The sequence below is a fragment of the Agelaius phoeniceus genome, chromosome Z, assembly GCF_051311805.1.
Source record: "Agelaius phoeniceus isolate bAgePho1 chromosome Z, bAgePho1.hap1, whole genome shotgun sequence".
Classification (NCBI taxonomy): domain Eukaryota; kingdom Metazoa; phylum Chordata; class Aves; order Passeriformes; family Icteridae; genus Agelaius; species Agelaius phoeniceus.
Window position 1 is genome coordinate 51,257,608 of NC_135303.1, and position 26,084 is coordinate 51,283,691.

The window sequence follows — 26,084 nt, forward strand, 5'->3', positions numbered from 1 at the left end:
CAGATAATTGCCTTCCTTACCTCCTCCCGTGTTTCTGTGTAACATTAAGCTAGACTCTCATGTGGTACCAGTCAGCCCAGGTCAATTGATTTCTGCAAAGCTATTCTGATTTCAGCATTGCCAATTGCTGCAGCCACTGTCAAATTCATTCTGGGTGGAGAACCACAAAGCAATTGTTTTAGGCTGAAAATTGACCAGATCTAAGTGTTCTTGGGCTTTCTCTGATTGGTTGGTTGGGTGGTTGGTTGGCTGCAGCATTTTTTATTCTTTTTGCCCCTCCTGTTCTGCTCATTTGTCTCCCTTATATGTCTCCCTTATCTCTGCTTCATTTCTCTCCCTTATTCCTGCACAGAAGTGCTCATATCATACTGCTCCCTTGATTCTCACAATTTTTCTATAGTTTAAAGAGAGGTTTCTGACCTTATTTTTCAGTATGATCATCAGGGACATCCTATGATTACAATAGAGGATTTCTTTGAGGGTGGAAAATATCAAGATGTTTTTATAAAAATTGAATTAAATATAGCTAATGAAAAGATTGTGTTAGATATGTGATTGTCCAAGGTTCTTTTCCCCCAGAAGACAACTGGGTTTTGGGATCATAGCATGTTTCCCCTATGAGCAAGTTTTGTTAACTTAGTTAGAGGAAGCTACCTTTTGAAATTTTGGTGATTTGGAATGTTATTCTTTTTCTTGGGCTGATGACAGGTAAAATTATGAGTGTAGACATCCCAGTGAATTTCTAAAAAATTTAAGTAATTTAATTGTTGGTTTCCAGAGAAGTGCATTGCAATAGAATCAGCACAAAATGCAAACTGGAGATTGCGCATGCTATACTGTTCTTGTGTGTGACACTTCTGGTATTATCATATTGAAGTAATTCAGATGAGCAATTATTCATTGGGAAAATTGTGTTTGGGATATTGCAAAAGAGAGGAAAATAAAGCGATATTTCCTCCCTTTAAGAGTGGAAAATAAAGAGATATTTTCTCACTGAAAACAGATATCTCAGCAGATATTTTCTCAACAAGTAGGCTTACAAGTAAACACAGAAAGACTGTTTCTTGAAGAAAGTGTAAACACATTTTAATTTCCCTTCCTCTTGTCTACATTTCCACTTCAGCAACCAAGATTGTGACTCTCTGAGTCATATTTCTTTTGGATTAGATCTGTTGTTTGCTGCTACCTAATGTCTTCTGTGGAAACACTGTACTAGAGTGTTCTTTGAATGCCGTGTTACAGGCATGGAAATATTCTAAAATTATGTTTGTCTTGTATTGGCATCAGTTTGGAGCCCTGTTAATCTGCTGAAACTCAGGTAGTGACTTCTTCGTTTTTGGTAATTTATTTTTTAGACATTTTCAGTTAGAACAACAGCTATAAAAATGTGATTCTATGTAAACTGTTTGTTAAAAAGCGTTTTTCCAATAAAATGTAATCTCTAAACAGACTTCCTCTAAAAATTTGTCAGGTTGTTTTTGGGCATAAATACAGTATGTTAAAATTTTCTAAATTTGATAACATGTAGTGTTGTAGATTAAAAAAAAAGGCAGAAAATTAAGGCGCCATCAGGTTTTTGTTCTGGAGCAGAGGAACTCAATGGCATGGATACAAATCATAATTGATAAGGAATCAGACAATAAAGACCCCAAACCAAAATGAAGTGAAAGAACATGTTTTCCATTCAACGTAGAAAAATACCAAAGATAGATTTAATTACTTTTCTTTCCTAATATGAAAGCTATCGATCTTTAATATAAAGAGCTTGGAGTTTTCCTCCAAACTTTTACCCTAGGGACAAAGGTTTAGACCAGCCCTATGCATTTAGAGCTATGATAGAAATAGGGAATTGGGCAGACTATCCATGTCCAGTGGTTAATGCTGGAAATACTGAAGATGAATGCTTAGGGCTGGTTACCAATGAAAAAGCAGCCAAAGAAGTTGCAGAGAACACAGACAGCAGCCCAGCCGAAGTAAACTGAAGAAGTCTGTTTCCCTGTACTTCCTCATCTGAATCCATTCACCTGGCTTCCCTCTTCTTATCCAGACTACCACTCTGTTGTAGTCTGGCACAGCTGCCCTCAGCCTAACTAGCTGGTAGCAGTTTGTTGGGAATTGCAGTGAACCTCCTCATGCTGAGCTGTGTGCTGGACTCCCCTGGGCACTCGATGCTGCTGATTCAGGCCTAGTTCAAGCACCTGTGGGCTGCAGAACAGGAGCCCTTGAGACATAAGCCATGCTGGCAGGGTTAGTCTTTGTTAGTCTTTGTTTTTTGCTTGTTATTTCTCTTTTGTTGAGTCAGTTATTGAAGAAACACTCTTGCAGCAGTTCCAAATCAATATTGTGGGTTATTCAGGTGTTGTCACTTGCGGGGTATAAGGTTTCTAATAAGTCAAGGCAAATAGGAATCCAAAAATCCCAGAGCCTCCCATTTATGGTATGTCCTAAAGTTGATGTGCATTTTTGGAAACAGGTGTTTCTACAAGAGAGGTAATGATGAGACTGGGGTGTGGGCCATGAGTACTACCATGTAGGATGTAATATAGAACCTATGTATTGGTACTGTTATGTACATAGCAGAGTACAGTCAATCTTGCAGATAGAAGTGCAGGAAGAATGTTTAGAGGATGAAATCAGTTAAGGAAATGAGGCTTGTAATATTTTTGCAACATCTAGATTTTTTAACATTTCAGCATTGCTCACAGTCTAGTTCACCTATTCGTGAAAGGTGTTACATTTTAAGTCACTGACTATTCTATGAGTAAATACCATTTTAAAATTCTATTGACTAAGCTTACCGGTACATAGAGATGTACACCAGCAGTTTTTTCAGGTATTCATCACTAGTGTAATTAATTTGCTTGGTTTTGTTATGCATGTTACTGTTCTTGGTGCCGTGGGGAATTCAGAGTGGGAGGAGGGCAGTTGAATGACAGATTGGATGATGAGAAACAATTACAGCAAGTTTCTCCCAGCAAAGGCATAACTACAGTCTGTTAAATTTCCTAGGTCTTAAATGTTCTCTGACATATCTCTTTGATGCTAGACAAAATTTGCAAAAACAGCAAAAGCATTTTAAGCTCTGAGTTTTGCTCTTTGAATTGATTTGTCCCACTGAACAATAGATACTCTAAGAATGTATCCTATGTAAAGATTTTTTTTCAGTAAGATAGCTGACATTCAGAGAACTGGGCTCACAATTTAATCTGCAGAAGATTTCCTGTAGAGATTTCCAATGTCTAACCTAAACTTAAGTCGTTCACATAACCTTTACAATGCATACAATTTTGCATTAATGCAACATTCTCTTTTCCAGCAAAATCATGATAATAATAGCTCACAGACTTACATAGAGAGGAGCACCTCATACAGTGTGAGCAGGGCCATCTTATAAGTGCTTTTATAGAAAAGCTAGACGAAGAGATCTCACTCAATTTTAATTCCTGGACTTCTGTTTCTTCTAAAAGAAAAGCACCATAGCTCAGATGTGTAGTCAATACCTGCAAATGCCTCGGTAGCTCCATTATTCACATGTGACTTCTGAACATTGATTTTCTTCTGTAGAAATGCAAAAGTTCCCTAGGAAGCGATATCCATATGATAGTCCAGTGTATCTAGTATACAAGTACCTTTAATACACAAGATTTAAAAAAAGTAATTGGAAAATTTTGACTTCTACAGCCTACAGAATAAAATTTGGTTTTGTTGGTGAGTTACATGTCTGTAAGTATGGTAAAACAGGTCCTAATTTATTCTGAATTCCAATGAATGTGAAAAATCAAAGCAAAATAAGTAAATAGAATTTACCTCATATGTCATAAAACATCAAATGAATTATGCATGCTTGGTGCAGTTTCTCAGGAATGTAGAATGCTGACTACGCTACATGTGCTCAATCATTACATCCAGACGATGCTGTTACAATCCTCAACTTTATTCTTTTTATATTAAATTCAGTTCTAAAAATTATTAAACTTCATGTTTTCAGCAAAACTCTTAGGATGCTTGTTCTATCTTACCTTGCCTTTTGTCTTACTGAGTTGGAATATGACAAGACTCCAGTGAGACCAGAGAGATAAGTTTTCACATCAGGATATGCAAACTTTTGTTTTCAAGCAATGTTGTAACTTCAGACACAAAATTACTGGGTTACAACACATCAGATTGTTTCATTTTCCAGTGCTTTATTTAAAGTGTTTAAAGCTTAATTAATCTCAACAGCAGTAGGGTGACAGAGAATGAATCTGTCTGAATGGACTCTTGATTGCAATTTCATAATCACTGAGCTTTTAATTAGTGACCCTTAAGTGCTTAAAAAACAAGTCTTTTCTTCATTAAATGATTGATCAAGGACTTGATGCAGGCAACTCCTTTGTTTTCTTTATTTTATGTTATTTTACTTTGAAGCAGTTAACCAATGTATTTAGAGAGCTGAAAGTAATAGAAAATAGGTATTTTCTGTTTTGCTTTTCAGATTTTACTACAGAGGTCACTTACTGCTTTCTTGCTAAGTATGTGTTAACAGTCTGTCTCAGGAAGCAGTAGAGCCTTTGAGTGTGTTTAGGAGGATGGGAAGGTTAATTTTCATGTCTACATACAGTTTCAGACCTTTAAAATGAAGTCTATGTAAATGTTAGATAGAGCTGAGAAAATCTATGACATTCTGTATTGAACTTCCATTAGCCTCTGGATGTTCTATTTCAAGGTATATTTGAGGCTGAAACATGTTGCTCATTTGATGTGGAGGATAAAATTGTGTATAGTGTTGATAGTGTTGGTGTGGATGGTTGCCTTTGGTACTATTTATTTGTATAATAGCTGTTTATTTGTGTAATAGTTCTAAATAAAAAATAAATGCACTATTGTTAAGATAGTATTAAAGGTGCAATCATTCCTCAGTCACTAAAGAAATAAACTTTTCCAGACAGTGTCTGTCTTGAAATATCTCTGAGGTTAGACATGATTTTTTTTTCCTATATTGAAGTAATAACTATTAGGTTAGACCTATATCTAATTCCTGTTGCACATTCCAGTTCAGATTTAGTTGTGCTCTTTCTCATTTAGTTAACATGGGATCATTGTTCTTAACATATATTTAACTCCGACTGGATTCAGCTACAAGATCGAGCTCTGAATTTGGCTCTTGACTTGAGTAAGGGGTGGTGTAGTATGCCTCAGTACCATCCACAGGCCTTTGTAGTTTCATATTCTTTTTGTGAAAATGAATTAAAACTTCTTCATTTTCTACAGATTACGCTGGTTCATCTCTAGGTATGTCTTTAATTTTTTTTTGTTTTCTGTTTAGTTTCAATTTTGCTGAGGTATTTAAAATCCTTTTTCAAAGGAACTTGAAATATAGAGAGATGTACTATATGTAAGAATTTTAACATTACACTGAATAGGATTCAAAATATTTATGTTTCAACCTGGAACTTCAGTTCAGAATTTTGTCCATAGACAAAGTTCCTGTGTCCATCAGAAAAAGGCACTCCAAAGTAAGGACAAAGGAATCCCATGTATTATATGGTGGATATTTACTATGTGTTAAAGAAAAGAGAAGGAAATTTCAAGGTAATTTTCACAGTAATTTGTGTCTGTCTTATGAACAGTGTGTATTTTCTAACTTCATGTGGGGATCCTTCACTGAGGCGTGCCAGATGCAGAAGTGAAAAATGAGTGAAGCCTCTGAGCAATACTGCCACGGTACACAAGAGATGCTCATGCCAAGGGGCATGGGCAGTGAGACACAAAGCCGGGGACAGAAGTGGACATGGCTTACTTAGGATTACACAATATTTTCACCAGGAGAAAATTTACCATTTTTTGCTAATCAGATTGCAAAAGATAAAAACATGCATGATTTAGAGACCCTCTCAATGCATTAAACAGTGAATTATGTTTTGTGTCACTCTATTCACTGAAATTGTTGAAAAACTGCATCAGGTCCAAGCAGCTGTGAGCACTTAAAAATATCTTTCATTGTCTCCTGGATTTTACAGCTTCACTACTCATCTTTTATGGGCTTTTTTTAATATGAAAAATATAAAATCATGTGGTTGGAGCTGTAAACAATTGTGCATCAATAATAAGTTACTCTTATGGTATGCTATAATACCAGTATATACTCTATATTAGTTTGTATAAAGAATAGTTCTTCACTTAATGTATCATGCTGACACATGCATACAATTAAATTTAAAAAATAAAAAAATAAAATGTTCTGTCACACATTACAAATTAAAGGGATTCAAAATATATGGTTGTAAAATATATAGCTGTTTTCCAGCTAGCATCCATTTTGCTCATTTTAGTCTTGTGTTCAGCTCTCCATAGATATGCTTGTGTATAGTTTCTTTATCCCTTTAAAAGAAGCATTTGCAAAGTAATGCATGAATAGTCAGCTTTATATAGTGTTGTGCCCTAGGGAATTCTGGTGTTTTTTAGTGGAAATGTTTTCAGAACAATGTTTTCAGAGTGGCAAGTAGCTCCTTGCAACTAATGCATCAGTTTCTGCATCCTGTAACTATATAATGGTGAGGAAAAAAGCAGTGTAATGGAGTTAGATTGTAAAAATCACATCTATCTGAAGAGTGAGATTGGAAGTCAGTGGTACATAAGTCCTTTAACTGAGGGGGAGACAAAAAGAGCTCCATATTTGTGGAGAGAACTGCAGATGATCTATTCAACTGCATCTAGCTTGTCAAAACACAAGGAAAAGTGCTCCACAAACATCAGCAGAATAGAACAGAGGGAAAGGGCCAAGTCTCACTCTTCATTTGAATGTCTTTGGGAAGGCTTTCAGTTTGAATCGGTTTCATAGCTCCCTTTTGTAGCATTTAAGTGGCAACAAGGTTTTTTGGGTTTTTTTTTGTAGTTTGTTTGGAGTCTATACTGGAGTTTTTATGTTCTAGGGGGGTAGTACACTACACTGAATAAAACATCAAGTAAGTCTTCCTTTTACTCTGATTGCTCAAGCAGGGGCTAATGCTGCATTCTAGTTCTCAATTACCTTGCATCTTGCAGACTTTGCAAAGGTTATTTTGGGTTATAATGGGTACCCTGGGAGAAGAAAGACCTGATACACTCAGTCTACTCAGCTTGCTTTCATTGAAATCAAACTTCCTGAGAATCATCCCAACAAACTCCAGGAATTTCTGAAGTGAAAACAGTTTGCAAGAGCATTGAGATGTGGACTTGAAGAAACTGATCAGATCTTGCCATTGATCAGTTAACACTGATTCTTACTGGGGCAGCATAAATGCTGTCATCATGTGTGATAACAGCATGAAACAACATAGCCTTAGTTATATCAGTGTAGACAAAGTACTGGTTGAATATCTGCAGATAACAATAGTAATTTTAAATCAAATTATTTTAGCTAAAAAGAGGTATGGTGGAAGACCCTTCTCAAGGTAGCTTTTCCTTTGTTCTCATTGATCAAAAGATACTAACTAAGCTATGCATCCATATCTGGTCCTTGTTTTCTTTATAAAGGAACAATTGGCTATTCAATTCATATTTTCTAGAATATATGTTAGTACTTTATGCTACAAACAGCCCCAAGAGCAGTCGCTTTCTTATAGTGCATCTCTCAGTGAAACAAAGTACAGCTTCACACAAAAATCTTAAATAGCATAAACTGCAAAAGCTTTGGCCATAGAAAAGTACATTATACCAAAAGTCAAAGAAAAACCAGACTAATATGTCTTTCAATCCCACTAGATGCCCCTTGTCTCACATAAAAGAGAGCACCCCATTAAAAACCCTGACTATTTTCTTTAAGTGTGATCTCAGCAACAGAAAAATAATCACTTCGTATCACCTAAGTTGAGTGTATCCTAAAAACATGAGAAGCACTTTACAGGAATCACTCTGGTTGCAGAAAATTAGGAAACGTTTTACTATGCTAAAGCTAAAGCCCTCTGTGTCAAGGAATAATTTTATATTTCTGTAACAGAGGTCATTTTTATAAAACTGGTATAATAAAATAAATTATAAAAGAAAGCAAGACAGTCTTGTTTTCCTTAGTTTGTTGCAGGAACAAAAATAAATCTAAGTAATGTATTATAGGGTGAAAATTATGTGAGCAATTTCACACTGGTCTGTTGCATAGTGGGTGGTACCATCCACCTTCCAGGAAGAAGGCACCAGAAAGTAAGTTACAGGAGAATCAACTTAATAGGGTATCAAGGCTGTAATTCTTTTAAGACCAGGAAAAAGATCAGCTATGTATTTTGAGTAGATCAAGCTGGTATGGGGAATTGATATTACAGAAGCCTGGGGAACATATTCAGGAGAAAAAAAGATTTGATAGAATAAGACAGGAGGTGAATTCAAAGGTGTTGCATTGTGCGTAGAGTACAGAACATGGGGGCAGCTTTAGCAGCTGCACACTTTATGAATGTCAGAACTGAAATCCAGATATCAGGAAGGCGAGAAGAGAGATAATTGCTTGGGTGAATATTTTCACTAATTTGACAGAGTGACATAATTCTTAATTTATTCCAGTATGCATTTTACTCTGTGATGCTGATATAATTTGACCCAAGTGTATCAACTTGTAGACTCATAGGGGTCTAAAATATGTTAAAGTGAACTCACACTGCACAGCAGTGGAAGCAGTTCTGAAAACTAATTGTACCATCTGGTGTTCCAGGACTACATTTAGTCATCACATTTTTTACAGGAAGAGGCAAATTTTTTCAGAGGCAGAATCAGAGATAAGAGAGAGTTGTAAACATACAGCATTTTCATTAAAATAATAGTGCAATAAGTATTTTCTGCTTTTTTGTTTTTTCTATTTACAAATAACAGAGGACATTAAATCTTGAAATTTTTTTCAAGTTTTAAGGCCAGCACAATTCTTTTAAGGTTGCAGAAATTATGTCAAATGTCCATTTGGAAAATAAAGGCTGCCTCAGAATTGATCTTGGAAACTAGGGTAACTTTTAAAGCCCCTGCATAGTTCCCTGGAATTCTAAAACTTACTCTTACATCAGCATTTAATCAACATACTGTTTCTGTGCACTGTGCTTCCTATTTCCTTAAGCCAGGGCCCATGACATCAAATGGTAAGGCCTTAAAAAAATATATTTTAAAAGAAAATATTTGCGTGTTTTCATGTATTCCAGACATTTAATATATTTTTTAATTGACCAAGCCTTTCTGTATGTTATTTTCATAAAAATATGTTTAAATAGTGATTAAATTTAAAAAAAAAGGTAACTTAAAAACTGACAGCAGCACGAAAGCATCTGAGACAAAAGCTGTGACAAATTATTAATAAGAGTTGTCTTCATCAAATGAAGTCTGTTTCTCTTTCTTAGTAGTAGCAGGTATTCATACTGTGATTTCCTATACTGTGGTATTCTAGGCAAAACTTTCACTTGCCTTTTTGGCACAGGTATGTTCCTTTGAATTCACATTAGAAACTTTTGTTCCTACTTCCCCTTTTACAGTCATATCCTAGGAGAAACTTCAGTTTATAAGCCTCCAAAATATTGGACTATAATTGTACTCCAAAGTACAATTATACTGGGCTAGAAAATGAACTTGTTCTCTCTTTTTCTTTAAGTTAACTCTTTTTAAATACTTGTCCTAGTAAATCTGTGCCTTCTATTTTTGAATGGACAAATACCAGATATAAATCATCCAACATTAATCAGGCTGTTTAAGCATGAAGGATTTGCTCCCATGTATCAGGTGTTTTATTTGTAAAAAAGTGTTCTAGAAAGAAAAATGCAGGTTTCATAATACTTTTTTCCTGTTATCTGTTTTAAAATGAGAAATTTATTTTTAAATGATCTGAGGGATAATTTGTCTCTTAAAAGAACTTCAGAGAAAATTTTCACTTTCAAGACCTTCTCTATCAAGTTTTTCTGTGGCACTATTAAACACAGATAGCCACTTACATATTCCAGATGTTCACAATGGTCCCACTTGCTTTCTGATATTTTCAAGAGCTACTACATGCTTTAAGATTAGTTTCCAGCAACTGAACAGAACTTGACTCAAGCTGAAAACAGCAAGGAAGAGAATATGTTTTAGAACAGGCTAGTTCTGTATGGATGCTGTATAGACAGTATTATTTTTTCATTTATCTTTGAAAGAACACCCTCTGTGGGTATTCTGAATTCTGCAGAATTCTATGACCAGGTTCCATTAGATATTTCATACGAGGAGGGTTTAATGTTTAAAACAAAATGTACTTACCTGAAGACATTTGATATTGTGTAGGATTTTGATTTAGCAGAAAATGATATGGCAATGTACTGAAATCAATGCAAGCCATTGTGCAGCCATTGCAATGCACTGTGGGATCCCAGTACAAATCTCATTCTCACTATTGGCCCTCATATGCTCACTGTCATGACGCTGAGCATCCCCTGGGGCTGGGAAGGAATACGTGTGTAAAAGCCTGCTCAAGCCCACTGCTCTGTTCAAAGTTCATTTTGTCAGTTATTCAGTTTTTATACTCTCTTTGGAGCTGAGTTACATATGCACTTTTACCCCTTGCTGGGCTGGCTAACTCAAGAAGCCATTCACACTCTTTTGATTAACTCAGGCATAAACATTTCCACAATCAGTTAATCCAGTGAACTGATATAGGCATTTATCTAAAACTAGTTCTCCAGTCCTTCTTGGGTTCAGTTTTCTTTGCAGCAGCTGTGATCAGTCATTCCCTACATTCTTTGCTCAGCTTCATAAGTACATCACCCTTGCCACCACACTTCTTTTAGGGGTTTCCTGACCAGAAATCAAAAGGTAATTTTATTTTTTTAATAAACAGGTTTATTCAAGAAAAACAGGTTTGAAAAAGAAAAATAAAAGATAAACTAAATAAAGACCAAAAGAGAAGAAAAGTGAATATATGTATGTGCTCAGAAGCATAGAGATGGTCAAATGAATAAGATACAGCCTTCACAGCATGTGCATCTTGTAGCACTACACAAGTGTAGGTGTCAGTCTGGATTAGTAGTGCATGCAGTCACAAAGGTAAAGAAGAAAAGGGGAAGTGTATTCTTTGGTTTATGTATTTCCTGGTCATAGTGGTGATCCGTTTATAGCAGCCTTTCCTTAGGGTCTGTGTGGGAAAGCCTGAAAGACTGCCAAGCAACATTGTCACGTTGCCCACTTTTAAAGATGTAATTGTAGAACAAGTTGTAAAACAGAAAGCAAGTTTGAGTTGTTAAAATTACTTCCTGTGGTATACTGCAGTGTTCACTGTCATCCATCTCACCATTTCACAGAGTAACAAAGGCTTTTGTTGGTATATAAACAGTTTTATGGTAGGAAGCAGGCCCAAACTCATTATCTGGGGCATGTGATAATCATTCAAAGTAAGCTGTGTATCTGTCATGCCTATCCAATGCATCAGTAAAAAGCCTATCCCCAAGATTAACTTATTTATGCATGTGTTTGGTGAGAGCTGTTCTTGTGCTAAGCTTGCATCCTGTTGCTGGCTCTGTAAGTAAAAAACTTTCCCTTTACTAGGTGAGCCTCATTCAGTTTTGTTGCCAAATTTAGTGGGGTGTCTTCAAAGTCACATCTTATTTGATTGTATACAGCAATTCCATGAAGGTTTCATAAGGCACTCTTATAATTTACCCAGGTAATTTAGGAACTGAAAGTCTTTATTATGTAAGTCCTAAAAGTAGACATTTCTACTTCTGTCCAAATGTTTAATTTATAAATTTAGATCAAGATTCTTATTAATTTTCTATGCCATGTAAAACAAACACCTAGAAAAGTTGCTCATGAAAATTATGCCATGAGAAAGTTAAAGTAAACTGTTTCAATTTCTTAGAACATTGAGTTACTTCTTAGAAAGGTTACATTTGGTTTTTCTTTCATGTTCGTAGTATGACAAAATATGAAGCAAAGAAAATTTTTATTGCATAAAACTTCATATCCAATTTTTCATATTTTCTTCTGGGTAGAATCATTTAGGACCTCTTTAATACTAATTATATACAATCTATTCAAGTTGGGGTTTTTTCTCTTTCTAGATTACAGAAGGAAGGTGAAATGAGGAGAAAAGGAAGTTGTGACTTTCTCAAATTTATGGCTTTCAGCTTTTCTTTTAACACTATGCAGTTTTCTTTTCCATCTGTGTCTTTTCCTGTTCATGCATACTTTTATGGACAACTTTTCCACTTGGTGATGTTGCCTTTAAAAAAAAAAGGAGGGGGGCAATTAAAATATTTTAAAAGTATACTGACTGTACTCAGTGACAGTGTGTTATGGTGTTAAATATTTTTCTTTAAATTTTTAAGAAATTTTTATATGTGGCTTATACGTTAAAAAAAGATGATATGGGAATTACTTGTCAGTTTTTACACTAGAGGAAAGTATCCTTGAGTTCAGAGCTGCCTTGCTTCATAAACTATTTGGAAGTGGTAGCCTGCATATGCTTTCATATGGTTTGAAGCATTCTGGATAGTTCAGTAAAAAAAAAAACTGACAAAAAGAATTGTTTACAGATATCAAGATACTGAAAAGGAAGTGAAAAAGAAGATGAAGTATAGACAAGGTAATGCATATTAAGAAAAGTACTAGTCTTCAGCCTGTATGTGTGAAGTCATGGGCATTGCTGCCACTGAGGAAAGAGATCAGAGAATGGTAAGGGCCGGTTCTCTGAAAATTTCAGAATTGTTAGGGTTGGAAGGGACTTCTGGAGATCATCCAGTCCAATCCTCCTGCAAAAGCAAGTTCACCTAGAGCTGGTGAAAAAAGAAATGTCCAGGTGGGTTTGAATGTCTTCCAGGAAAGAGACTCCACGACCTCCCTGGGCAGCCTGTTCCTGTGCTCTGGCACTCTCAATATAAAGACATTTTTCCGTGTGTTGAGGTGGAATTTCTTGTATTTTGGTTATGGCCCTTGCTAATTGTCCTGTCATGGGCACCATGGAAAAGAGTCTGGCACCATCCTCTTGGCACCTGCCTTTGACATATTTATATTCACTAATAAGATCCCCTCTCAGTTTTCTCTTCTCTGGACTAAAGAGGCCCAGCTCCTGCAGTCTCTCCTCAGAAGAGAGATGCTCCAGATCACAGATCACCTCTGTTTCCTCCACTGGACCCTCTGCAGTAGCTCTTTGTCTTGGGCCCAGAACTGCACATGGCACTCAGGTGTGGCCTCGCTCGAGCTGAGTAGAGGAGCAGGATTACCTCACTCAGCCTGCTGGCAATGCTCTTCCCAATGTGCCCAGGATACCATTGGTCCTCATGATCAGCTGAGTAAACTGAATGTTAGGACTGAGCAGGAAAGAATAGAAAACCACAGAAAAATCATTATGTTGTGTCGTAACGGCGGGAGAAATGCAACACACCATATGCGATGAATAGCAAATCCCGAAGTTTATTGAAACTCTACACATATTTATATTAGTGTTAATGAAGCTTATACATATTGCAAAAGCTGAGCTCATTATTAGTTAAAGCACACTTAGATCAAACACACTTACTTCTATCTCTTAACAATTATTTTACTTCTATGTGTACATTCTTCTAATTTCTCTACCTTAGAATAGCTACATTTTCTAGCAAGCAATTTTCTCTCCCGTCTTCCCGTTTTAGAGAAGGTCACTGTGACCTTCGTCAATAATTAAGCACCAGTTGCTCAGTTCCCAGCTTGTTTCTCTTACCTTTATCTATCGGTATCACATCAGAATGTCTTTTCTCAGCTAACTAATTATTCAAAAAACTCTCTACAATGTTGGTCTTCTATTATCCCATGGTACAATAGTCATTTTAACTATAACCACTTTTTTCTGAAAGACTGTAGTAGTACAAGAGTAAGTAAGGTATGCAGGGACATAAGATGTCAAATACACGTAAATGGCCTCTGCCAGAGGAGTTGCTAAATTCACTAGATCTTCTCAGCTGATCACTGCAGTTGCTGACAGAGGTCTAGGAGGGCATAAATTACTTTTAATAGGTGAATATCACTTTGTATTTGAATTAGAACACCCTCTCTGCAGTCTTCATAAAAGGAGAAGCATGTACTGTTGTAGGCAGCTACACTCTGGAGTTATTTGCCATGACAAGTTATAGACCCAGGTAGATGCAGGCAAGAAGGAATACCCAAATTCAGAGAATAAGTACTTTGCTGGCTGCAAAAGTTGACTGTACCGATTCAGCCAGCCTTTAGCTCAGGACATCCCTACACCCCTTGTCAGCAATGGCCAGGAATGGGCAGTGGGGAAAATTTACTTATTGTCTCCTATGTGTATTCATCTTGGCAGAAATGTTTTCTGTGTGGGCAGCATTTTAGAAGAAAATTAGTATCTTCCAGCACTTTTGCCATCCCATCCCTCTAACAGCATCTTGGAGGCCTGTGGACCCTTCAGATGTTGCAAGAACTAAAAACCTAAAACTGTGTAAACACATATTCAAAATTTATTTTTGCAATTATGGCATGCATACATGCTCTCCATTTTTAGTCTTTTCCCCTGCTCAGGGGAAATTAAGGATTAAAGTGCCGCAGTTTCTTTCAAGGTGTAGGAGTAAGCTTAATAGTCTGTTCTGAAACATAAAATCACACACTTATTAGTACATATAAATTAGTGTAGTTATTGATGTTCTGCTGAAAGCATGGATTTTCTAAGATGTACATAAATCATAAAATAACAAAAGACACGAATAAAAATTAAGTTACATTTGGGAATAATGCAACAGAAGCTTATTTGATTGTATCCCATTATTTTTTCTGATGTCTTGCAGTGATGTGTGTTTGTGAAGATACCCCACACACACGTATAGATATATTTGCCTTCACTGTTATATCGCTCACTTAAAAAGACAAAAATAAATATTCCTGGCCTTTGCATTTTGTATTTGAGACTTCTGGTTGTTAACTGTCTTGTTTTGATTACTGCTGTGGTTAAGAGCTGCTGATTCACAGACAACTGACAAAACTTGTTTTTCCTGGAAGTCATCTGTGACTCTCTTCAGAACAGCTTGTGCTAATTAGACTTTGAAGTCCTCTTGGTGGAAAACTTTTTTTTCCTGCTTTTTTAAAAAAAGGTCTGCTTTTTTAGCAGGTCTGCTAAAAAAAAAATTGTTAGATTAGTAATCAAGTGCAGTTAAATAATGATTTTTATGTTGAAAAGCCCATTGATTTTCCAGTTAATTTAAAATATACTTTAAATATTTTACTGTAAAAATATTTATTTGTAAATCAAAAGCCAGATGTACTTGGACTTTAAATTATGCTTCTATTGTAGTGGCTTGTGAGTTTTGTGCACTACTCATAATTCAAATGAAGATCATGCTGTTGGAAGTTCTGAATAAATGCATGGCTAATACCATGACAAAAAAAATCTTTAATATCTTGTGAAACCAAAGAAGTTCAGAGGAAGAGAAATATAAGTGGGATGAGTAAGTAATTTGGGTGGTTAGAGTTCCAGAATATTAACTCTATTTTTACAGTGCTCACTGTGAGAGGAAAAGAACCATTTTCTAGCCTTTTAGAATGCAGTATTACAGTCATACCTACATGTTCTATGGTCACTGTAAGGAAGACAATGTTTGTAAGCTTGACTGCTTGTCTCTTCCTGTGATTCTGTTTGGGGTTTGTTTACTATGGAGTTTTTGTTCCTGGGGGCAATGCTGACAATTGCCTTTTTAACATAGATAGGGGATTTATGTTACAGACAGCTGGCCGTGAATGAATAGGTAAAGCTAACAGACTTGTTCAGATACTTTAGCTGGTGAGGTGTTAAGTGTAACATCCCTGTCAGATGAACTAGCACTTTTCAACAGAAATGGTGTAGATGTGCACCTAATTTGAAAGAATAAGTAGGTTGGTGATTTGATGAATATGTTCATAAAAAGCAAGAAAATTTGTCATAGTTTGTAGAATGAAACACCCGCATCTAAGGGTAGCACTAATAGCAGGAGTAATAAACTACTGCTATGACTTGGGGAAAAGTTCCACATTTTTGAAGTAGCATTTATTTCATTTGGATATTTACATGTTTGATAAGAAAATGTAGTCCCTATGTGCTTCTTCTCAGGTGCAAAGCTACAGCTTTACTCTTCTAATTGATGTGGCATGTATTTTCTTCTGAATTAACTTGAGGAAAAGTCATCCACAGAGAGAAGTTATTTAAATGTATTACATTTGATTCATGTATTCAATCAAGTTTTTTTATTTTGGTTTCAAGCCATAGCTTTTTATAGATAAATAATCAGATCCTTCCTTATATTGTCAGTGAGATAAAGTTACTGATTTCTGGCTAATACTTTTCAGATACTAAGTGTTTTAATTTGAAACAGTGTGTTGAGGCTAATGGGTTTCACTAGGAATATCTTAATCATAACAAGGGAGCAATTGTTCATTGACCTTTTATTGTTTTGGGGTGGGTTTTTTTTGGTTTTGTTTTTTGTTTTTTGTTTTTTGTTTTTTGTTTTTTGTTTTTTTAATGTGGATTTAACCTTGGAGCAGTTCCAGCTGTGTTAATAAACCTCAGGAAGTTTCACTGAACATAAATATATTTTAAAAAATTTGGTCTCTTACCTAATACATAGACAACTAAGCAAGAGCAGCTGCTTACTAAAGTCAGTTTCTTTTTCACTACATATGAAATTCATAATCAAAAACAAGACATGAAACTAGTTCGCAGCTAGTAGTTGGCTGATATACACTCAGTAGTTGCTGTTGAATCAGGCTTGCACATAGGAGATTGAATTTAGTTAATAGGGGAGAAGTCATAAAGCATTAATTGCTTTTGATGCTTTCAGGCATTTCTAGAATCAGCAATCTAATTTAATTTCAATGAAATTTAAATCTTATGTTTTGTCTGCCAAACTTATAGAATTCAAATATAATAAATTTTCTTCAAAGAATTCCAAGTATGAAAACATTTTTTGTTGTATGTGAGGATATATATGAGCATTACTTGAGTATAATATGAATATTATATGATCAATATATGAGTATTATTGAAAATCCTTAATAATGCTGACCACTTCTTTTGCAGAATAGGTATGAAATGGAAACATTTGTAATTCTTTGAGAGTAAATGGGGAGGGCAATCAGAATAGTGGACAGCAACTGGTAGTACTCATGTTGTATGGAAAACGTGCTGGTTTAGAGGGATATCCTGCCATTTTAGAGGGACACAAGTATAAATTGCTGCATGACATTGATACTTTATGGTTTGGTTTTGGGTTTTTTTGTGTGTGGTTTTTTTTTGGTTTGTTTGTTTTTGTGGGGTTTTTTGGGGTTCTTTTTTTTTTCATTTTAGAGGTTAGAAGAAGGTTAGGGGATTCCTTTTCCCTTGAGAAAGCTAGAGATTATCATACAGTTTTTTGTTAGTACTGAGCATCATCAGGAAGAGGGAGGTTTGGGAATTCTCTTTCTGTAGATCCCAGCAATTAAGTTTTATCCAACTGAGAATAGCCATCAACACTGTGATTGACTGTGCTCCAGATGGCAACTAAACACCACAGAGGTGCTTGCTCTTTCCCCACACAGTGATATGGGAAGAGAGAATTGCAAGGGTAAGAGTGAAAAAAGCAATGGGTTCAGATAAAAATAGTTTCCTAATTGAAATAAAAATAACAGTAAGAATGATAGCAATAATGAGAAAGAAAATAACAGAGATAAGTAAATGCCAAGCAAAATGATGCTGCTGAAAACAACTGCTTACCACCAACCAACCAAAGGCTGGCCAGTCCCTGAGCATCAGCCCCTTGGCAGCCTCCTGCCTCCTCTTGTGGCTGAGCACAGCCCTACAGGGTGTGGGATATCCTGCTCAGCTGGCGTCACCTGTGCTGCCTGTGGCCCCTGCCAGTGTCTGCCCAAGTGGTGCGAGGGCGAGGAGGAGGAGAGGCCTTTAATCTGTGTAACCACTGCTCAGCAACAAGTAGCACCTCCCTCTGTTACTCTCACTTTTCTCACACAAACCCAAAACATAGTTCCTTAACAGCTACTGTGTAATTAACTCTATCACAGCCAAAACCAGCAAGAAAAGTATTTCTGAATGTTTTGCCTTATAATAAAGGATCACTGCCAGCGCTTCAAAATGCAGTACTGGGTTTTGTCTATGGCAAGAGTGATTTTTCTATTTTATTGGACCAATTTTTAAGTTCACTGATGATGGCTGAAATCAGGACCCTGATCGCTTCTTCTGGTATTGTTACCAGCTGTACTATTTCAAGCTCCAGCATTAAAAGTCTTTCTGTCTTTTTCAGTTTGGTCATCAAATCGTAAAAGACAATGGATATATTTGTGGAACTACAAGGCACAAAATTTTAGAAATATTCTTGGTTATAATTCAGTGATTGCAACAAAATGTTTTTGAAATGAAACATTGCATTTCAGATAATTTCTTCTCTGTTTTTTATTGAAGTTAGTATGAGTGATATCTATATTTAGCATGAGGTCTCATTTGAAGGACTACATTTTTTTTTCCTGACCAGATTTTGCTTTTTCTTTTGTATCCCAGATGGCTATTCCCTATTTTGGAAACAAAAAGTAAAAGTCTAAATACTCTGCCTTATTCAAAGTTCGTTTGTCATTGTTTTGTTCAGTCCTGGACACCATTTTTTGTCAAAAGTTCTGTGTCCAAAAGCTTTCAGCCAGTTCTTTTGAGGGCAATACGCAAAAGTTGGCAGAATAGTGATGGGTCACGACTACTTGTGGGTGAAGTGTTGTGCTCACAGAGTGACAGATATTTGGACTGTAAGAAGAATGGCTTATCTTATTAAATTGGAATGATAATTATGACTGAATTTCAAATACTGTCAAACATTTCAAACTTGACCTTTACATGCAAATAATCCAGCAAACATGCTGAACCGGAGGGCACCATTCCATTGAAAGGAAGTTCCTGGGAAGAAGGCCAAACGCTTGAAACAGTGTTTTGATTGCTTACTCCAGATTTTCAAACAAGGAACAACGACAATCATCCCCGCTAAATCTGTTTGTGGTCTGAAAAATTTACCGTTACCCAAATTAAGCTTCATGTTCCTCAAGCGTTTACAGTTACAGACACTACTTTTAAGAAGCTGAGCCTGAACTCAAACCCCTACCATTAAGGCTTCATTGGGTTTTTTGAAAACTAAGGTATTATGTAGTAAAGGCATTATAGCTTCTACACTAAATATGTTTGACAGGCTGCAGTCTCCTATGAACTCTTCTGGGACATCTGACTCTTCTAAATGTTTTTAAAACCACTAACATGCTGAACTCTTTATGAATAATTAGTAGTGATAAATGTAGGGGGACAACTCTGTGCATTCTGTTCTTCTGTCAGAGGAAATACCTGTTCAAACCTGTGTCCTATTGTTGTAGACATTTATTTTCCTTTACAGCAGTACTGACATTCATACACATGTTCTATCACATCTCATTAAGGTACCGAGCAATGCTTTTAAAGGATGCATTTTCTGTACATTGCAGTCCATGTAAACATTACTGTGAGGTAATATTACCACTGGTTGCAAATTGAGTAAGTAAACCTTTGTCAGATACCTGTTTATGTACTTGGATGGCTCTGACCACAACAAGGTTTCAGACTTGTTTGGGTCTAATTAAGCTGTAATATATAAAGTTAGTAATAACACAAAATAATTGACTGTGGTGGTTGTGTTTCCTAGGTATAGCATACCTGAGTGGAATGTGCAGTGAAAAACGAAAATGTATTATTGCAGAGGACAATGGTCTGAATCTGGCTTTTACAATTGCCCATGAAATGGGTCACAAGTAAGTATGTGGATGTTAAAGCCTTTTATTCATTTGCATGTAATACTACTGCAATTTGACTAATTTGATTGTGTACTTCAGTTTTTCCTTTCTTTCTATAAGGAGGGGATTTAAATGAAAAGTTCAGAAAATAGTGTTTCTGTTAATAATAATAATAATAATAATAATAATAATAATATGTATCAATATATGGCATATAGCTTAAGAAATTGTTTATGACTTGAAGTACTACAAAAATCTTTATAGCTACAAAATAAATAAATTAACTGGAAAGACTGCTATTGTATGGGGAAAATCAGGTGCCCCAAGATATTTGTTCTATGCTGACTGTGGTATTGTGTAACAGGTCCAACTCTAACAATTGTTGCCAGCAAGCATTTTAATGAGATCATAAGTTGGAATAGCCCTTATTTAATTTGGCTTTCTCAGGATAGATCCCATTATAGTGTAGAACAGTCATTGGTCATTGCAACATTAATGTTTTTCATCTTAGAAGAAGAAATGGATGGCAAAATGAAGGTGAAGTTAACTGTCCTTCACAGCTGGGCTGCATGCTTTTACTCATTCAGTGTCAAATATTTTAGCCCAAAGTGAAAAATTAATATTTTGCAATAATAAAATCTGTTAATAAGATTTCAACTTCATTCTTGACTTCACTACTTGTAAAAAAAAAAAAAAAAAGAAATAGAAAATGTCTTATTTTTAACTGAAATAAAAAGGGAGTATGTATTACTCTATCATTTCATATGCAGTGTCTGTGCCAGGTATTTGTGTATTTGTATTATAATGTCAGTTTCAGAGTGTCAACAGAGAGGGATGTTTTGCTAAGTGTGTGGTTAGGTATCTTAGGACAAATACTTTGAATGGAAAGTGACTTGGTTTAAATTTGGTCAAGCTTCCTGAGAATGAGAATGGAGATCCTAACATCTAATGTTGAAAAATGAAGTTAATTATAAGAAGAAACTGGAAATTAAAATATTTGTATTGATTTTTTTTTTCTGGATGCAAAATAAGCAAATCCAGAGCAATTATTTAAAGATTGACACAAGTATAAGTTGCTGCATAAAATTGATATTTTATGTTTCTTTCTTTTTTTTTTTTTTTCATTTTCATAACTTCAGGAAAAAATCTCCTGGTTAATATAAGCCAGCCTGCTTGCATGACAGTTGTGATAAGGAAAGACCTAAAAACAAATACTTCTTTGTGTTTTGTAGCTACACATCATTCTATTTCTATTTTTTGCTGTAGTGTTTCCTGGTATTGGAAGAGGGAATGGGTAGAAGAAGAATTATTTTCTGTAAACTTATTCCAATGGCAGTAAACCAAAAAGAAGGGGAATGAAACAGTCACTGATTGTGATCTGCAGATAAGCTCACTGGTAGAGTAAATTAGAAAATTGTTTTATTGCAAGTATGATAATAACAGATATACTGCTTTATGACCAACACAATAAAAGTGTTTTTAGAGTATAAAAGCCTCTGCTGAAAAATTAATGTATTTGAAAAGAGACATCTCAATCAATAAAAAATACAACATCATATGCTCACTGAAAAATGGCGATAGGTAATGTTCTTGCAAAGTTAGGGGTGGTGTGTTGGTTGTGCAATAGCAAATTTCCGAATGTGGGATACGGATCTTAAAAAGTTTATGTGCTTACATAGTGGTAAGGTTTTTGTCTTGCAGAAGACAGTCAGACCTATTTTTGACTTCCTAAGGTCTTCTAGATGGCAATCCGTACATAAAGCAAGGTAGACAGAAAAGCTCACTGTTGCTGCTAGCAGTTCTTCCAAGACTGCAGCACAGGTCAGGTTCTATAACCTGTGCTACATTTTTTTATGAACTTGGATTATCTTCATGGATTTGCATTGCAGTTGGACTGTGAAACAGAAGGAATTTACATGGGCTTCCTACAGGAACATAAAACTTATATTGCTGATATATAAATCCCAGGGAAGAAAAATGTTACAAGGCTACATATGAAATTCTAGAGCTTTCAAATCTTTTCATACTAATTCAAATGAACTTGGAAAAACAAATCATAAAGGTATCCCAGCCATTATATTCTCACTGGTAACAATAGTAATGGCATTTGGATGTTGTTAGAGATATCCTCACAATTCTCTGTGGGTAATGTAATAGATATTTTTAGAAAGTGGAAATAAAGAACAAATAAAATCCTGTGTTAATATAAAAGACAGGATGTTGATTGAACCAGACATTTCTTCAAGAAGTCCAAACTAATGAAGGTTTATAACAGACCACATAATGTATAGAAAAGAAAAAAAAAAAAAAAAGAAAAGAAAAAAGAGCACCCCCCAGTGCCAAAGATGAAGAGGTGTCGAGTCATAGATCCCTGCTTCATGATGGAGTCAGAGTCCTTAGCTGTCACAATCTGAAACACAGTGGTCTTGCACCAAGGAATGTAGGGTGACATTATAGAGATATTTGGTTTTTTCTGCATGGATGTCTCTGTCTGCCAGCCAGGCCCTGGCAATTGCAAGGAAGATGCTAGAAGTAGTTGAAGTTTTGTGAAGAGACAATATAAAAATGTTTGAAGATGAACATTTGAATGTAGATCCTATTGGAAAGGACTTGAGCAGCTTCAAATATATCTAGAGTATCTCTTACAGAGATTTGTCTTGCTCATTCTTAACTGCCTCAGAAGCAGAGATTAAATGCTCACCATACAGACCAGTCATAAATAGTTCCTTCAATACATCATCTTTTCTAGAAAATTTTCACTAACTTTTTCTGAATCTTGAGGTCATTTAACTAGTACCTTGGTTTTTTCGTATGTGATATCTTTAGCCATTCTAGTTGCTCTTGTGAAGAGTCTAGTTCAGCAGCATAGAACTAAATGCTTACTCAAAGACTTTGCTACTTGAAGGATAAAGGAGAAACAATTTTTTTCCGTTCTGTACAACAGGTATTCTTGCTCATAAATTATTGTACAAATAGATTCAAAACTTAAGCAATATAGATGCTGTTGATTTTCATTTTCTGAGAGCATATACAAACAAAGGCGTTACCAGTTGTCATTGTATTGATGAATATAAAGTTCAGAATTAATTTTATACACTTCTGCATTCTTTTTCTGACAAGCATTTTTGGAATATGAGAGGTTAACTGTTACTAAAATTCAGGATATTCTGCCACATATTTTTTAGTGATGAACAGGGAGTCTGTGGAATTTCTGAATCACCTATTTAGTAGTTAATAAGCAAAAAGCATATATTATTTGTGAATATATTAAAAAGTTGTATGAAATCCTCACTCAGTTTATCAAGGATCCCACAGTGTCGGTGGAGACTGTGCTGGTAAGCTGTCCCCAAATAATCTTGCTTCTGTCTCTCTCCCATACAACCCCATGAGCTTTCCCCACCTTCTATCCAATACCCCATGAGGGTATTGGATAGAAGGTGCAGGGAAAATTCTTGTCATTGTGGCTTTATTCCAGCTGCAGAGTCTCTCATTTCCCTCCAATTGTTTCTTTCTTAATTTTTTCTGTTCTTTTTGGCTAATGGTCTGAAGCTGGGTTTTTCAGACCAAGATACAGAGATAGGGATATTAATTTATCTTTGGGTACTATCAGAGATGTTGAATTTTGACTGTTTTGGCTGGTTTTCGTCACCACTGAGTTTTCTGTTCAAATCAAAGTCAACTGAAGTGTAGAGACAGGAGCCTAACTTTGAGTAAAATAGTTTGAAAAGTACAGCTACTGTTTGAAAAACTGAGCTTTGCAGTGATTTTTAAAATACATGCACAACAGTTATAGGCAATCATCTTTCCCATACACGTATTTGTGTCATTACAGATTTACACAGAAATTGTTATAATTCCCTGCTTTTCGTGCATAGCTGCATACAATGTGGACATGCCTGGAGAAGAGGAGGCTCTGGGGGAAGCCTATGGCACCTTTCAGACCTAAAGGAGACCTGCAGCAGAGCCTGGAGAGTGGCCTTTTCCAAAGGCACATGGTGGCAGGACAAGGGGGAATGGCTTTAAACTGAGTGAGAGTAGGTTTGGATTAGATATTAGGATTTTTTACTGTGAGGGTGGTAAGGCATTGAACAGGTTGTCCGTAGAGGTTGTGCGCTCCCCATGTTGAGTTGATCAAGACCAGGCAGGGTGGAATTTTGACCACAACCTGGTCTAGTGAAAGTTTCCCTGTCTGTGGCAGTGGGTTTGGAACTAGATGATTTAAATGTCCCTTCCAACACAAACCATTATATGATTCTATGGTTCTCTTATTTTTGATTATATTTGTATTGTTTTACTGTCTGTGAAATTTTCTATCCTCCTTGTTTAAAAATTGGAAACTTTACAGGGATATTTATCTATAAAGCATACTACTTGTTCAATAAGAAACTACTTTTTTAAAATTACTCTTAAAAAGAAAGGTAATGTGCTTTCCTTTTTCCTTGAAACTTATTTATTTGATAAAAATTAACAGGAGACTTTAGCTTTGTATTGCATTTCAGCATACATATTCTCTATTTCAAACATGATTTGTACAAAATCACCCTAGTAGCTTCATCACTTTTTTTTTCCTGATAGGTCAGGGAAAGTATCCATAAGATAACTATTCTAAACTCTTGCAGTTAAACTAACACTGCACTGAATGGTATTGAAAGGACTTTCTTTTCTTTTTTTTTAAACTACTTTAATGAAGTTAGAAGTATGTATATTAGATGTTCAACCATGCAAGTCCTTGAGATTACCTTACATTCCTTTTCATGCTTTAGTGGGTAAGTTCTTTAAAAATTGGGTGTCATATTTGCCAGAAGCCAATACTTCTTCTGTATTATATAATTTCTGTAAAAAACCTTCAGGAGAACAATGTGTATTTTCATGTTATGATGCTAAATATATCTGTCACAGCAAACCTTTAAATAATTTGTATACTTCAGTCAAAGGACTGTGGCTCAGTAGTTTGTCTAGATCCAGCGCAGGAAGCATGGTGGTGGAAGTACTGGAGTTACAGAGAAGAAAGCTGTTCTGCAAAAGCTGCCAAGTCAGCTGGACAGCAGTGTCCAGAGTATGTTAAAATCCCTATACTAATATGCATGTTTTACTTTTACCCAGTTGTTTTAAGATTGAAAATGCAATCTGAATTTTCAGCATTGTGGAGAATGAGCAATAATTCACAAAAGGGAAATAAGAGTTGCATAGGGTTATTTATTTTTACTTTTTCTGATCATATAATTTTTAACAAGAAGATAGAGATTTCCTTGTTTGGTAGATTTTCCTTTGAATATAAATTCCTTCCAAAAGAAATAATGTTTTACCTTTTACCGTCATAATTTTTCTGTAGGTGGTCAACCGCCTTTCGCTTTTAGCTAAATAATTAATTTACTGGTGGAAATATGTCTTACTCCATTTATTCAATCATCTGAGAAGCCCTCATTTGTTTTAAAGGACATATAAAAATCATACAACACTTAATACTTCACTAACTGGGACTTAAAAAAAGCCAACAAGCCAACATAACAGCTTATAAAATCCTTCTACTAGTCTGGTCTTTTTTATATATTTTTCTCTATAAAGATAGCAGTGTGATAAAACATTTTGTTGAAAAAGTGCAATAAAAGTACTAAGAAGGTAGTGTAGCTGCTGTCTTTTTGTCTGTGATAATCACATAAGGGGTGTTATTTTCACTTATCAAATACATCCTCATGATACTGCAGAATTTGAGATCAGATAAACTGGTGTGAAAATCATTGTGCTATAAAACTGCATATTAGCTTTTAAGCCTTGTAAATTTTGGGTCCATAGTTTAAAAAGTTTCAATAATTCTACTGTACTATTGCGCAAAATGATTTAAAAAAAAGAAAGAAAACAGTGGAAATAATAAGGAAGATAACACTTAATTATTAATAATACTTTTTAAAGTTATTTTTATTTTTAAGGTATAGAATTTATTATGTTAGTGATTTATTTTACAAAATATAAAAGTATTTAGGATAATGGTTGTAGAGAATTTACAAATACTGTGTAGTAATCACTTATACCAATATGAATTTTTAAGAAATAGAATGGAATGTGATCCCATCATACATCGCAGGTATAAACTGGCAACTGCATTCAGAGGTTTATTTTATCCTTCACAAGGGGAAAGTTTTCTAGTAATTTTCAGTCTTTCCTGAGCTCATGCTAGTAGTATTATACTTGATCTGCAGTTCACACTCATCATTCTTTTGTTCTATATATGACTTGTAATAAATAGATCCTTTATTTGGGAATCTATTTATCATATCGAACATTCTATTTATTATACTGAACACTGCTGGTTCCTTGACCCAGAACTTGCTCTTGCACTTTTCTTAATCTGCCTCTTATTCCTAATCTATCTCACTGTTAATGACTATGAA

The 26,084-nt window shown here is 35.4% G+C and overlaps 1 protein-coding gene across 1 annotated transcript in view; it reads left to right on the forward strand.

Moving 5' to 3' along the window:
* The window catches only part of ADAMTS19 (ADAM metallopeptidase with thrombospondin type 1 motif 19), a 129,673-nt gene that overhangs the window by 47,137 nt on the left and 56,452 nt on the right, over positions 1–26,084 (forward strand). Inside the window, exon 8 of the mRNA XM_054652295.2 lies at positions 19,608–19,713. Coding sequence (XP_054508270.2) covers positions 19,608–19,713 — 106 coding nt within the window. The remainder of the gene's footprint in view (positions 1–19,607; positions 19,714–26,084) is intronic.